The 15,773-nt window shown below is 34.8% G+C and overlaps 3 protein-coding genes across 3 annotated transcripts; all 3 read right to left on the bottom strand.

The window, feature by feature from the left end:
• Positions 1 to 709: 709 nt before the first annotated feature.
• On the bottom strand, positions 710 to 1,952 carry LOC110913905 (wall-associated receptor kinase-like 9). Its single transcript, XM_022158723.2, has one exon. It carries the CDS (start codon positions 1,950 to 1,952, stop codon positions 777 to 779), a length of 1,176 nt encoding a protein of 391 aa, XP_022014415.1. The 3' UTR covers positions 710 to 776.
• A 5,124-nt stretch (positions 1,953 to 7,076) lies between these two features.
• LOC110913904 (wall-associated receptor kinase-like 8) lies at positions 7,077 to 8,222 on the bottom strand. The gene is made up of 2 exons (XM_022158722.2): positions 7,363 to 8,222; positions 7,077 to 7,273 (listed from the first exon to the last, which is right to left on the bottom strand). Exons 1-2 carry the CDS (start codon positions 8,195 to 8,197, stop codon positions 7,077 to 7,079), a joined length of 1,032 nt encoding a protein of 343 aa, XP_022014414.1. The 5' UTR covers positions 8,198 to 8,222.
• A 242-nt stretch (positions 8,223 to 8,464) lies between these two features.
• Positions 8,465 to 11,382, bottom strand: LOC110913903. Its single transcript, XM_035984372.1, has 6 exons — positions 11,238 to 11,382; positions 10,432 to 10,500; positions 10,313 to 10,332; positions 10,087 to 10,182; positions 9,618 to 9,969; positions 8,465 to 9,519 (listed from the first exon to the last, which is right to left on the bottom strand). Exons 1-6 carry the CDS (start codon positions 11,380 to 11,382, stop codon positions 9,410 to 9,412), a joined length of 792 nt encoding a protein of 263 aa, XP_035840265.1. The 3' UTR covers positions 8,465 to 9,409.
• Between the last annotated feature and the right edge of the window lie 4,391 nt (positions 11,383 to 15,773).

Here is a 15,773-nt window from a genome sequence, read left to right as displayed (position 1 = left end):
AAGTCGAGTGCTTGTCTATCTTATAACTTTTGAAAGAATAACTACTTCACTATTGAACGGCTCATTAGACGTAAATAGCCAAAACCAAGCCTCTTAGGCTACTCGGTGTGGGGGTCGTCCAGGCCTGGCCACCCCCCCCCCTCCCGAACTTTTCGACTCGTAGTGTTATGAACAGTACCTTCGTATAGAAATTTTTAGGCATATACGTTTTCACCCCCTTAGAATTGGAAAAAATCGACGCCCCAAACTTCGCCAATGTTCCGGGTGGCTCGTCGGCGTCTTGAACGTCAGGGTAGGGCTCACACACACATATACATACAACATATACATATATATTTTAGGCCCTCCTCCATTTCCTTAGATCCATCCTCTTTGTCTCATCCTCTAACTCATGCTACGTGGCACTGACGTGGAGGATCATCCTCCAAGGATGAGCCTCACCCATACCAAGTAGCCGTATCACAATATTTAGGCAATATATCCCATACACTTTGCACATCCCCACTTTTAGAAAATGGCTCATTAGACGTAATTCATATGACGACATTTAGGCAATATATCGCGTACACTTTGCACATACCCACTTGTATAAAAATGAATGTACATAGTTGTATTAAGAAAATGAAATACTTTGCTACAATAGAAAACAGAAAGCAAACATGTTGCTGTTTCTTAAACTTAAGAAATTTAAGATTATATATAGTTCTCTTACATAATATGTTGTATGACATACAACATGAATTTATTTACCAATGAACATGACCGAACTTTTTCCATCATTGACTAATACCATCATTGAAACTCAAGAACGTTGAAGATGATTCACCATATGTTAATGCATCCCCACACATCAGCGGTCTGATGCTAGTTTGAACCACAGAGGGTACGTGAGACGTTCTTATAGTTTCTAACTCTATAGCTACTTCTTTCATAGTTGGTCTATTCTTTCCATTCAGATTCAAGCATCGCATTGCAAGGTTGGCCACTACCAGAAGTTCATCTCTTGTACCCTCTTTAATCACCATTGAATCAAAAATAGACATAACGCGTCCTTCTTCCATAGCCAGCAAAAAGTGCGTAGCTAGACTTCTATGTTCACCAAATCTAGTTAGGGAAATTGGCTTTTCACCGGTCAAGAGTTCAACCAAAACAACTCCAAAGCTATAAACATCACTCTTTTCTGTGAATTGGCTAGATTGGAAATACTCGGGATCTAGGTAACCAAATGTACCTTTAACTAAGGTAGTCAAATGAGTTTGATCAATTGCTACAAACCTTGAAGTTCCAAAGTCAGAAACTTTGGCCCTGTATTTATCATCCAAAAGTACATTAGTAGTTTTGATATCCCTGTGGTAAATAGGAATGGAAGTTGCTGAATGCAAGTAAGCAAGTGCTCCTGCAACTTCTGTGCCTATTTGTAATCTCATGTTCAAAGAAATTCGGAACTCGTTGGTCTCGTTGTGAAGACAATCATACAAAGTACCATTTGGAATGAATTCTGAAACTAGCAAAGGAACATCTGTCTCTAGGCAACATCCCAATAGTTTGACCACATTCCTGTGATTGACTTGGGAAAGAATAACTACCTCATTGATGAACTGCTCTAATTGGCTTTCATCAATTACTTTTGATTTCTTAACTGCCACAATCCTTCCATCCACTAACATCCCTTTATAAACTGTACCTTGGCCTCCTCGTCCCAGAATTCTGTTATCATTAAAGTTATCTGTGGCTTTTTCCAACTCACGTGATGTGAAAATTATGGTTTTATCAACCAAAGAGGGGTTAGCTTCTTCTTGTTGATTTAAGAGTAAACCACCATTGCGTTTAAAAAACTTCTTTCGTCGTCTCTTCTCTATGATTTTCTTGATCAGTTTATACAATATATAGCTAGTCGTGATAAGAAATAGTACACCCATGCTTATAGTAATACCTGAGTGAATAACAAACATACATTACGAAAAACGAAAGTTAGCAAACAACCAAAACTTCTCCATATATGTGTTTAAAAAGTTTCATCTTGTAAAGAAAATACAAAAAAAAAAAAGAACTTCAGTTATTTTACACAGAAAAAAGTATTTTTCCATATATGTATTGTTTGAAAAGTATTTATTAGAGTAAAATGCACGGATACTTTCTGTGGTTTTGTAAAATAACACCTATAGTCTTCAACTTTTTTACATATTTTAGAAATTTTGGATTGTGTAGCCAACTCCTAGCGCATATATATATATATATATATATATATATATATATATATATATATATATATATATATATATATATATATATATATATAGGATTATGATCAAGAGTTAACAACTTCTTGAGACTGAACTGAGTGAACTAATCTTGGCCCTTGATCATTTTAGATTAAAAGGGTAAGATTGACATTAACCAACTATGTTTAATTAAAATCTCTTAATTTTCTCATACCTTAACTCTCTCTCTCTCTCTCTCTCATTTTTAATTATTTCTCCATCATTTTTTTATCCATAGATTTTCTTTTAATTTTAAGTTGAATATTGTTTTTCTTTTATTATCCGTATATGAATACATTGTTTTAACCTTTTTATATCAATAAATATTAAAAAAAATTCTCTGAGAAATTGTAATTATTTTTTGGCATTAACTTTTTTTTTGAATATGTGATGAAGTTATTTATTTTTTCATATATGTGATACGTTTCATTTTCATTAATTTCATATTTTTTTATCAATCTACTAGTGTGCATGCATAATATACTCTATGTTGTTGATATACACATATGTTACCATTTCTAAATATAATACACAGATGTATAAAAGACTGTACACATGTGTATAAACTAACAGTTGTATATATTGTATAACTGATAGTTAGCGAGACTATACACATGTGTATATAAACTAACAGCAGTGTATCTTGTATAAACTAATAGTTAGTGAGACTGTACACATGTGTATAAACTAACATTTGTGTATCTTGTATAAGCTGATACTAATGAGACTATACACATGTGTATACACTAACAGTTGTTTATCTTGTATATACAGAAACTAGCGAGATTTTAGGGATTTTGATTATATTGTTTAATAAATACTATTTACAAAAAACGCAAATACCCTTCTATTAATTATTTTAAAGGGAAGTTACAAAATTATAATTACAATCTTACCATCGTTTAAAAATCTCTAGATGATGTAATCCAACGGCCCAGATTAGTTCACACACTTCACTCTCAACCTAGTGTTTACTCTAAAACCCTACCATATATATATATATATATATATATATAGGATTAGGTTCAAGAGTGAACACTAGCGTAGATTGCGAACTGAGTGAATTAATCCTGGCCATACACGTGTGTAGATCAATGGCGAGGATTTGATGTAGAAATACACTATTGTATTTTACGATTTGATGATGAGATCCTGGCCATACACGTGTGTAGATCAATGGCCAGGAGTTGTTCACTCAGTTCGCAAATACATTAGGGTTCACTCTAGAGCCCCACCCTATATATATATATATATATATATATATATATATATATACTGTAAAAAAAGTTTTTTATGTGAAAGGTAAGAAAGAATCTACACCATTAGATCATTGATCTAATGGTTGGGATCATAATGGCAAAATTGTAAATAATGTTTACTATTAAACATATTAATTATCAAGATTAAGGGTATATAGGTAACTTTAACATATTTAAATTAAGAAACTAACATTAATGCACATGTAACTTCCTCTCGTCTTTTTTAAACGTCAATAACTTTTTATACGTAACTTTTTTTAAAGAAAATTACACCATAATAACTAACGAGCGTTTTTTTATCTTTAATATGAGTACCATATTGCTATACTTATATAGAGAAAAAATATGTTTCGATCAGATGTTTAGTCCATGAATGGTGTTATATACTTACTGAATGGTGTTATATACTTGTTGAATGGTGTGATATACTTGCTGAATGATGTTATATATACTTACTGAATGGTGTTATATACTTGCTGAATGGTGTTATATACTTGTTGAATGGTGTTATATACTTACTGAATGGTGTTATATACAGGGCCGGCTTTGGGCCCGGCAAACCCATGCCGACGCCCGAGGCCCAAAATTTCAAAGGGCCCGAAAAGTCTTTATAAGCTTGTATATATTTATTAAATTATATATTTAGAATATTAATCCGATTAGAATGGAAAAAATATTGGTAGTGTAGTGGCAAAATCCATCTCAAAATAATGCAAAGGTCTCAAGTTCGAGTCATTGCTTCAACACTATTTTTTTTTTTTGTAATTCATTTACCCTTAACCATAATTTTGGGCACAATTCTTTTCGTTGCCCGAGGCCTAAATTTTTTCAAAAGTTTTCGGGGACGGCTCTGGTTATATACTTGCTAAATGGTGTTATATACTTACTGAATGGTGTTATATACTTGCTGAATGGTGTTATATACTTACTGAATGGTCTTATATACTTGCTGAATGGTGTTATATACTTACTGAATGGTGTTATATATACTTACTGAATGGTGTTATATACTTGCTGAATGGTGTTATATACTTGCTGAATGATGCTATATACTTACTGAATTGTGTTATATACTTGCCGAATGGTGTTTATAGAGATCTTTTAAAAAAAATCCAGTTCCTATAATTAAGGTGGCGGTTATGGAAAGTTTTTAATTAATTGAATTAATAATAAAATTACTTGTTTACCCTTTTGAATTAATTTAGATTTAGGACACATGTCATCTCCACAATATTTCTCACCTTTCTCACACTTTTAACCTTTTTTACAATAACTTACCATATATATATATAGGGTTAGGATCATGTAAGAAGCACTTGGCTAATTGAGAAACTTGAGAAGCATTCTGAACCACACAGTTTTCTTAAGGTTTTCGTAATATACACATATGTATAGTTTAAAATTGACTATATACATATGTGTATAATTCAATATACATATATGTATATAGTCAATTTCAAACTATACATATGTGTATATTATGAGAAGCTTAAAAAAATGCGTGGTGCAGAATGCTTCTCAAATTTCTCAAATAGGGTGGACTTCTCTTAGGATCCCTACCCTATATATATATATATATATATATATAGATTATATTATATTAAATCTCAAATAATATAAGTACCAACTAGTTTAAACAATTAAACCTAAATAGAATTTTAAACTAAAAGTAAAGCAGGTCCAACTAGTCAAATTGTTAAACAACTAAATAAAAAACCCCGAACAATTAAAACCCACTACAAATTTATAACAATTATTTTTTCATATCATGTTTTTTTAATATATGATTATTAAATTTATATTATAAGACCAGGTTTTCCTATTTTTCCCAGGCCCAAAATAGTTAAGGATTCTCATAACGACCCTAATTATTTTACAGTTTGCCAGGTCACCATATCATTAATTATTCAATAAGCAAAGTATACATTTTCTAAAAGTATGTAACCTTAGTTCAGGAATTTTTATTAGACCCCAAAATACCTATTACACGTTAATTGTATTAATTGTATGTTTGGCATGTAGCTTTTAGGAGCTTATAATTTTAGTCTTTTAAGAAAAAACTCCTACTCAATAAAAAGCTTTGTTTGGTTGAAGGAGTTTGAAGCTTTTTACTTTTATGTTAGGAACTTGAAGCTTTTGGTTGAACGTTACTACTAGTAGCGTTTAGAAGGAGCTACAAGCTTTTAGGGAAAAATGAATATTTTAACCTCTAAAGATAATAAACTTTTTAATGCACAAACTTTTTAAATTTTTAGTTATGTCTATTTTGGTCATTTTATACATTTTATTAAAAACTCCAACTACTCTGCCAAACACCAAATATATCTAAATAGCTACAGCTACTAGCTAACAGCTTCTAGCCACCAGCTTCCAGCCACTTTTGCCAAACATACCCTAAACCAAACCAGAGATAAACAAACTCCAACCGGCCCGTGTACGATCTGGTTTCTAAAACCATACCTAAATAAACTTTTAACCCGAAATATGAATCAGAAAAAATAAAATAAATAGTGTGTATTCGAATTTGAATAATCAGGTCAATTCGTTTTGAAATTCATAGAATCGGGTTCCATTTGAAAATCAAATTTGGTTTCAAATATTCGAAATATGATATCAAGTGCATTGTTCAAATTCAATTCGATTTGAATTTCGGGTTTCTTGAATCAATTTCATATAATATACACCTCTAGACCCAGACATCTCATTAAAAGTAAACAACCTTAAACATTAGATCATTCGTAATGGTTAATGCTTCTAAGGGCATTTTTGTCACATCAGCAACATAACACACTTAAAAATGTGTAATGGTTAACGTCACTTAACGCCCTTTCAATCATTATTTTCCGTTTTGTTTTCTCTCCATTAAACATTATACTAGAAACGTCCCTCCCTCTTCATGGCCCTATAACACCCAAGAGGGCGGTGGTAGAGACGTTATCAAACCTCTTCACGCCCCTATAATGCCCCACTACGCTTGGACTTAGAGTACGTTTGATTCATTTAAAAAAAATCTAAAATAAGTCTTGGATGTTGGTTAATGCCCCTCCAAAGAATGTGTTAATGCCTCTGAATGGAGATTTTTCGTTACATCAGCATTATAACGTCTCTTCAATGAATGTGTAACGGTTAACGTCACTTAGTGTCCATTTAATTATTATTTTCCAATTTTTTTTCCTCATTTGGCACTATACTAATTAACGCCTCGATAATAAATGCCCTACTCAGACCATGTGTAGTGGGGCATTATAGGGCAAAAAAAACGCCCCCTTCCCCATTACATAGGGCATTATAGGGCATTATTTTTGAAAAAAAATTGGTGGGGCATTATATATAAAACGCCTAACATGGTTTGTGGAATGGTTGACTGGGTTTGACCCACCAATGAGAAAATAGTTTGCTTTTTTTTGTTTAATAATTGGAAGGGGCATTATCAGGCATTATTCCCACTACGCCACTTTTGCAATAACGCCCCATGCTGACTGGACTGTCACATGTCGAATAATGCCCCCTGGTGGGGGCATTATTTTGTTTAACTAGTACACATAGTCTCATGGTATTATTTTAAGTAGAGAGTACAAGCATTACCTAGAATAACACCCAATGACATTTTGCTTTCTTCTACAGGAGGCTGAAAATCGATACTACTACAAGTGAGGTTGTATTTGAATAATATGCCATCAGCATCATATATTGGGTCATAGCCACAGTAATTTCCTCTACTTCTGCAGCTTACACACTCTTCTCTGACTATAACTAAAATCACGTATGGGAGAGAAAGGTCCATGTTAGGAAAAAAACCGAATACATATTAAAATTGAGCAAATAAACTTTAATTTTCATACCAGTGGTTCCGTCGTATATGTAAGGGTTTCCAGCTAATTGCCATATACCAAGTACTCTCGGATCACGTAAGCATTTCCAAGACTTCATTGTATTACCATTTCCCAGATCTACCTCAACTATAGCTAATGTATAGTAGAAACCAACACAAAGGTCTTGATAGATGTCACTTAGTTGTGGAAGGGTCCAAAGAAGTGATACTGGAACATAAGAGTTGTTATTCTCTGAAAACCTACCTTCAACATATGAATAATATTCATCCACTATAAAGGCAGACCCACAACCTCTATCTTCTCCATCCTGTCTACTGATGTTAATTGTGTACGACTTGAGATAGTGAGGAATTATGGATTGGCAACAACTGATGCCAAAACAGCTGTTTCTAGTGCTACGACTTTCATTGTGACAATAAGTCGAACACCCAGTGAGCACTTCACTTCCGCTGTCCATCATGACAGCATTACCACACCCCTCATAAATAAATTTATTGTGTGATTTGGAAAACAGAAATGGGCTGCTACCCAGATTGATGCTATTTGGAACTGGGTTTTGGCAATCAGAGTATTTCGGTGTATTAACTGTTACCGTTTGATTTTCCAAGTTTACACTCAAGATTTCTAACTGCTTGAGTGCAGATAGATATGGCCTCGAGGAGTTGCAATCAACCATGTACCAACTGTTGATAGAACAATTGGCACCGATTCCAAAAGGGTATGGAATTCTCACGTTCCCACACATATCATCGCACCCTGACATGGCGTATCTTGGAGCTTCTGCTATTGCTATTGTGGTTAATGAAAATAAGACAATTAAACAGTAAGCTTCAAATAACTTCATTTTTGTGCACAACCAAAAAGTAGAAGGGAGGGTTTATGTTTATAATGGTAGCTGGGGCCTGGGTGGAAACTACTACGTAATAACAACGAAAGACCCGTGCTCATACGTCGAATTGTGGAATATTTGGCATAATCAGGACTAGTTCTATGCTCTTAATAAATAAAAAAGTAATCAATTATTTGGTCTCTCTATATTATACTAGTGGGAAACCCGCGCGTTGCAGCGGAGTTAACAATACGGGCCGAGAACATAATTCACACCTAAAAACGTTAAAAACCCCGGTCGGAAATCTCAAGCTTCGCCACTGAAGATCACAACGTAGAAAATGACAACTGGTTGGTTTTCAACAAGTATATACTCAAAAAGGAAAAAAAAAAAGTATCTTGTGTTTTCTTTTGTTCTTTGATGGAGGGGAAAAACACTTTGTAATGAATAAATATACTACAAAACCAAGAAAAACAAATCCATCATTGACTACAACACATTATTCTTCCTTTGTAATCAATCCCAAGGCCAAACGACGATTTAGTACCTGTGCTCCAACTTCTCTCTTTTCTGGTAACTTTTTACATACCTACAACAAAAACAAACCAACCTATTCAGCAGCCTGTGAACCAAAAAAAGATAACACCCATATAATGTCCGTAACCCCCCCGAGCCGAAGCTTGAGTTTGAAAAAATAGCCCATTTAATAAACGAACCCGAGTTTCATATACCGAGCTTGACTAATGCAAGCCTGTATGAGAAATTTACATAAACAGTAAAATTTTTATTTCATATAACAATTATACATATCTTACATAATAAAAATAAGTATATATTATCATGACAAAAATAAACAAATAATATGAATCCTGTTATATATAAGATAATTAAATGTGTATATAAATAACATACTTAGATAAATATAATAAATAATACACACGCTAAGCCCAAGTCAAGCTATAAAAAATTCTCACAAGCCACACTTGAGCTTTGAGTATGAAACATGAAAGCTCGAGTTCAAGCTCTATTAGCTGAACGATTACATAGACCCTTAAATGCATCTATATAGCAACCACCAATGTACCATCAGAGATGTTTAGCGTCTCTAAATAAATTGTGATCTTGTGAACCTAGCTTTAACCGGCTCAAGAAAGTGAGAAACCTAAACAAATAGTATGTCAATGAGACATTTGTTTTTGCTCATTTAGACTGGTTTGAACAGGAACTTTAGGTATATTTAGAAAGGCGATGACATAAAAGAGTTAAGTAAGCGATACCAAGAAAATATCCGAGGTCAAGAGAACCGACATTCATTCTTTTGAAAATGTGTATAGCACCTGTAGTGAAGTTAAAAGTTATACAAACCTACATAAAGTTATTATAAAAAAAAAAGATAAAAGGGATATATATTAAAGTGAAGAAGTTGAGTGTGTACCAAACGAAATGATGGTGATCGATATCACAGTACCTACAGCACCAAATAGCAAAGAGATATATGATGCCTGCTTATTGTTGTGTTCATCCACGGCGAATCGAGCGAAATCGTCGATCACAAGGCTGTTTGCAAAGTCCTTTACTTCTGTAATTCCTCCACAAACTGGGGTGGCAGCATCAACAGGCTTGAACTCCAGCAATTCTTTGAAGTTTTCCCATTCCTTAACCCAAACCTTGGCTTCGTAAGTCTTTTTGACACCACCATCAGTTGCTTCAAGTGTGATAAAATACAATGTACCAGCTACTAACTGCTCCTTTGCATCCAGTACCTTACCAAATTCCAGCAGGGTATTCTACATAGATAAGACATCAGTTTCTTAGTATTTACACACACTCTAAATGAAAACATTAATTCATAATCCTCAATCTTACACATGCATAGACTAACATATAAAAGAAATAGATGATACCTGCTTCTTGTTGTGTTCATCGACGGCGAATCGAGCGAGATAGTCGATCACAAAGAATGACGATCGTCCTGAACTACTTTCGCAAGATCTTCTTCGTTATTATTAGGTCGCCACCCGTATCCTGAATAAAAGTAAATACACGAACGTTTATTTACAGTCGATAAACAATATACCAAAAGTGGTTACAAAATAGATAACTTACCATTTGGTTTTTTCATCTAGACACCAAAGTCCCATACAGAAGACCTACAAATCAAAGAGAACAATAACTGCTTTTTTGAAAAACAAATAACACAGGCACATGCTAAAGCTATCATTTTTAAAATATTTTTCTTAATGTTGAACCTGAGAGACAAAGAAAGGCTCCATGCAGTTCTCTTTCATTAATTTCTGAAACGTTGTGGATACTCAAATCTACATAGATGTCAAAAGATATGAAAACCAAAATTCAAGACTGTAAAATCAAATATACGAAATTCAAGACTGTAAGATCAAACGTTAAAAAAGTGGTCTTGTAGTTCTTTTCCACCCGCTTCTTTTTAAGCGAAAAAGCATTCGACCCGTTTCTTTTTAAGTGAATAGGCATTCGACCCGCTTCTTTTTTAGCGATAAAGCATTCAACCCACTTCTTATTTAGCGATAAAGCATTTAACCTGCTTCTTTTTTAGCGATAAAGCATTCAACCCGTTTCTTATTAAGCGAAAAAGAATTCGACCCATTTTTTAAGCCGAAAATTGATTCGACCCATTTTTTAAGCGATATATTATCTAATTTTTTTTACATATTTTACCTATCAAAAAAAAAACCAAAGAGTCTCACCAGCCATTCCCTGTGACTTTGAAAACTTTCTTGATGAAGCTTTTTGACAGCAATAACAATGCCAGTTCCGGACTTAGTAGCAGCGAAAGGTTGTTCATCTATCCAGCCCATTTAACCGTTGAATGAGTCAGAATCGGAACCTAAAAAATTATCATCAAACACTCAAATCAATCAGCACCCGCAAAACAGCAGAGTGATTTAAAAAAGTAGTCACAATCATAAACCCTAGAACTTCGTCGTTTTGAAATTCATAAACCCTAGAATCACCTAACTGACGGCTTCGTTTTGAAAAAGATATTCTCGAAATAGATCTGGTACGCCCCAATCTTTACCGTCAAATGATGTCGGATCTGCACCAGTTGCCACCACCTTCTCAAACGTTGATCGGACGGCCCCGAGAGGGTTAATCAAGCAATCGTATTGACGTCCCACCATATCCAGATACAACACTTCAAACTGTTGAATCATTGAAACCATCGTCGCCACCGTTTGATCCTTAACCGCCGTTGAATCATTGTCATCGTCTCCTTTGGATCCCTTCTCGCTCTCATGTGTGTGTGGATTCAATTCAAGGGTGGAGACTGGAACGAAGGGTTAGATTATTCGTGAGGAAGGGCGTGTCTTAAAGGAATTGAAACGATCTAACTGAAGCACTTCATTTACGTGCTATTATATTAGGGTTCCATAGCTTCTGTCTCGCCTTGGAGATATAATGAGAATTGAATACAGAGAAGGAAGATGAAGTGAAGTAACGATGAGATTAAATGCAAATCAACTACAGAGGTCGATTAGGTTTCTTAGAGAGAGGCGATTTGGCTGAAACCCTAGATGCAGGATTGAAACGTGTTTTCTTCGGATTAATAGTGATTGATTAATAAGGTGTCTATTTTATGTGATATTTTATGTGAGAAGGGCAGAATGGGAATAAAATGGTAAAAAATTAGGATTTTAAGTTAACCTTTCATATGCCATCTTAAAATTTCAAGGTGAAATTACATTTGAGTACATAGGAGATGTATTATATAGTTATATAGATATCATCCATATAATTTTTTAATTAAGTAAAAGATGGATCAAAATATCCATGTGGACCAGTAGTTCTTTTGACAAGGGAAGTTGCATTTATTAACTGATCGTATCAATGTCATATACGTTACCTGTGTTGAAAATATATTAGATAGGGCCGGTATTTAAATCAATTAAATATCTTTTAATCAAAAATTCCACATAGAAACAGTACTATCAATTGATAAATTTAACAAAGAAAGATCTTCGAAGTGATCCATTAGATTTTCTGTTCCCATTTCTTTTCGTATCAAATCACCAACAAGTAGATATAACATTTCCTATTAGTTTATTTTGTGATAATAAAGCTGCAATTTATATTGCGGGTAATCCAGTTTTTCACAATAAGACCAAACATTTTGAGGTTGATTTATTTTTTCTTAAGAGACTTGTTTTCAAAAGGAACTGTGAGATGTGTTGGTGTAAAGTCTGAAAATCAAGTGGTAGACTTGTTTACTAAAGGGGTTTTGGTCAAAACACACCAACTATTATGTAACAAGTTAAAGCTTTTTGATGTTTTTAAGAAATGAAATTGAGGGGGTGTTAAAAATATATATTACATAATACATTCATTTTCAATTTCATTTATATTATGGTTGAGTTACTTATGTTTATATTTTGTCTTTTGTTTTACATAATGGAATAATGGATCTGGATTACTGCAAGTGGACTTGGACAACTGAATGGGCTTGGACATCTTGGACTGAAGGCATGTGTGAAGGAGGTAATGGTGCACAAAAAACCCGAACCCGGGCCCGGACCCGAAAATAAAACCCGGAACCGGGTATTATAAAACCCGGGTTTTTTATACCCGAACCCGATCCTACCCATAGGGTAGGGGTTGGGTATGCATTTCTGTTATAAAACCCGAACCCGGAACCGGGTTTTTTTATACCCGTTTTCAACCCGGGTTTTACTAGTCCCGGTTTCAACCCGAACCCAGAACCAGGTTTTTTCAATACCCGGTCCGGGTTTACCAATACCTTGTTCAGGTTTTTTCGTTTTTTATGTTTTTTCGAGTTTTGTACCTTGGTAACGGCTATATAGCCGTTAGAATGTGTATTATGACCATTTGTTTGGTTTACATTGTATCTCTATATCCTATAAAAGGGGTCTTTGATGACGAACAATAAACAAAGACGATCAAGTTATTCGAAACTATCTATGTTCATCATCTTATTCGATCCGGTTCAATGATTATTTAGGTGTCATGTATTTCTATGTTTTATGAAATAAAAAGGTTTTATTAAAAAAAAATGAATACACGAGGCATACCCGAACCAAACCCGAACCCAACCCCATCCATACCCGACCCTACCCGAACCTGAAAATAGGGTATTATAATACCCGGGTATTAGAAAACCCGACCCGAACCCGGGTATATAGGGTATACATTTTTTATATAAAACCCGGACCCGACCCGGGTATTGTCAATACCCGATTTTGTAGAACCCAATCGTACCCGAACCCGGTTTCATACCTGGAATCGAGTATTCAGAAAACCCGATTTGTGCACCACTAGAAGGAGGTTATAACTGCTTTAACAACCTATCTATCTATTTGGGTCAACTTGATGTCATTTGGATCTATATAAGAGAAGTGTGTGGCTCGTATCACATTATCTCATATATTTTGTAATTCTCTTGTTTGTCTCTCTTGTGAGGCGATTAATGTTTGTAAACTGAGAATCATTCTGATTCTCAATTCTGGTATTTCCTATAGTCGTTTAGTTTAAGATCATCATGTTGCTGATCTTCTGAGGGTTTTAGAGCTCTTGTATCTGGATCGTTGAGTGTATTGTTCAGTTTATACTTTTAGGGTTTATAAAATTTGGTTTGTGTATTTTCTGAGTCTTTAAGCTTTTGATACCATAAATTTGACATGGTATTAGAGCGTGTGTGATGCTTTGGGGTATTGCTTCCGATGTTGGATCAGGCCTTTGAAGATCTTGATATTATGGTTTCGTTGTTTGGGGGTTTCCTTCAGATGTGGTGTTTTCGAGGTAAATCGGACCGGTTCGGTGCTGTTGTTTGTGAGAAGATTTTCAGAAAGGATAAAGGCGTTTCAGATCTGAGTTTAATCCTTGAAGGTTGTAAAACTCAGATCTCTTATTTGGAAGTTGTTGTTTCTTGTTTCAAGTTCAATCATTTGAGATTGTAAAATCTGGAACAAGAACTGGAGAAACCCTGTGCGAGGGTTTTGCTTTCTTGGTGAGATCTTTCCTTTGTCTTACTTTCTTTTTCCTGGTGAGATCTTTCCTTTGTCGTACTTTCTTTTATTTTTTTGTTCTTGCATTCTTAGTCATTTTGTTGTCGGGGTAGTTTGGACCGGTTTGATTGATTGGGACACAGGACGGGTCATCTCCTGTTGCATTTTCTCTGTGATTAGTTGTTTCTTGTGAGTTCTGTTATACTATTAGTTTTTTTGTTGTGACTTTTTGTGGTTGATATAGACTGTTTAGGGTTACAGCTTCTGTGCAAAGACTTTGGTAGGCACCGTTTGATTGACGATCCTACCATCTGGACACTTGCATAGTTTCGTTGGTTTTGAGTTTGTTGCCTATCTGTTTCTTGTTGTTGATTGGTTATTTTGTGTGTAATACTTGGTGCGTTTGACTTGTATTGATCTTTTGTGTCATGGCTCAGTGTCACACCCCAATTGATGGCGGAAACATCGGGGCGCGACACTAAGCGAATCAGATTGCTTATGAGAATCCACAACACTAAATTGTTTCAATAATGATTAATTAAATTCATAATATTTTCTAAAAGTCAACACGATCCACAACCACATAAAGTGTCAAGTTACATCATACTTCAAATAATGTTCAAAATTTTTCTGATTAACTATGATGAGTTTCTAGGCATCATCCTAGCTTGTTTCTTGATTTTCTCAACTACTATCAACCTGCAACATGTATTAGAATACTATCAACAAAAATGTTAACGAGCATACAAGTTTGAATACGTAGCATAATAGTTTAAAAATTCATATCCATCATGTAAACATATAAAAAGTTTCACCATGCTAGTTTACGCAGTCCAAGTGATAGCCCAAGTTTCCAATGCGTTAAATGCCTTTCCCAAAGACTGACGGGAGGTTAAATGTCTCATTCTAACAATACCCCAAAGACTAACGGGGAGGTGCATTACCCCTATAGCGCTACCATTGTTAAGGCGGAACTACACACAAGGATTAAACGTTCACATAGCATAAAAGTCTCAAGTATCAAGTTTCAAGTTTCATGTTTAACGAGGATAGAGTTTGTTTTCAAATAGTTTCAAGTATTAAGTGTCTTGTTTATAGAATACATGTTGCATCCCAAAAGTGTTTAAAACAAAAAAGGGATCGAGTATACTCACAGCAGGTGCTTATAATCAAACATTGAATAGATTGGATCGAAGGGAGCACTGGATCAGCCTGCGTGCGGGGAACAGGTCATAAGTCTTCTAAGAGCTGACCTGGTTGGGAACAAAGTGTCGAACGGTGCTAAAATCAAGTAAAAGTATCTAACTGTATACCTGAGCGGATGGTCATCCGGTCGGATGACCATTCAAACAGATGGACTCCATCCGATCGGATGGTCATCCGGATGGATGACCATTCGAACGGATGGCCATTCGAACAATGTGCATTTGTGAACTGATAAAGTTTCAAGTGTTGAGTTCATAGTGTCCTGTAAAAGAAACAAGTGTCATGATAATCAGATCCTCTGGACGGATGGTCATCCGATCGGATGGCCATCCGGACAGACGATCTGTGAGTGAAGTGTTGTGAAAGTTTCTAAGTTTCGAGCTAACGAA

Source organism: Helianthus annuus, chromosome 15 (assembly GCF_002127325.2).
Source record: "Helianthus annuus cultivar XRQ/B chromosome 15, HanXRQr2.0-SUNRISE, whole genome shotgun sequence".
Classification (NCBI taxonomy): Eukaryota; Viridiplantae; Streptophyta; class Magnoliopsida; order Asterales; family Asteraceae; genus Helianthus; species Helianthus annuus.
This window is presented reverse-complemented; position numbering and strand designations above follow the sequence as displayed.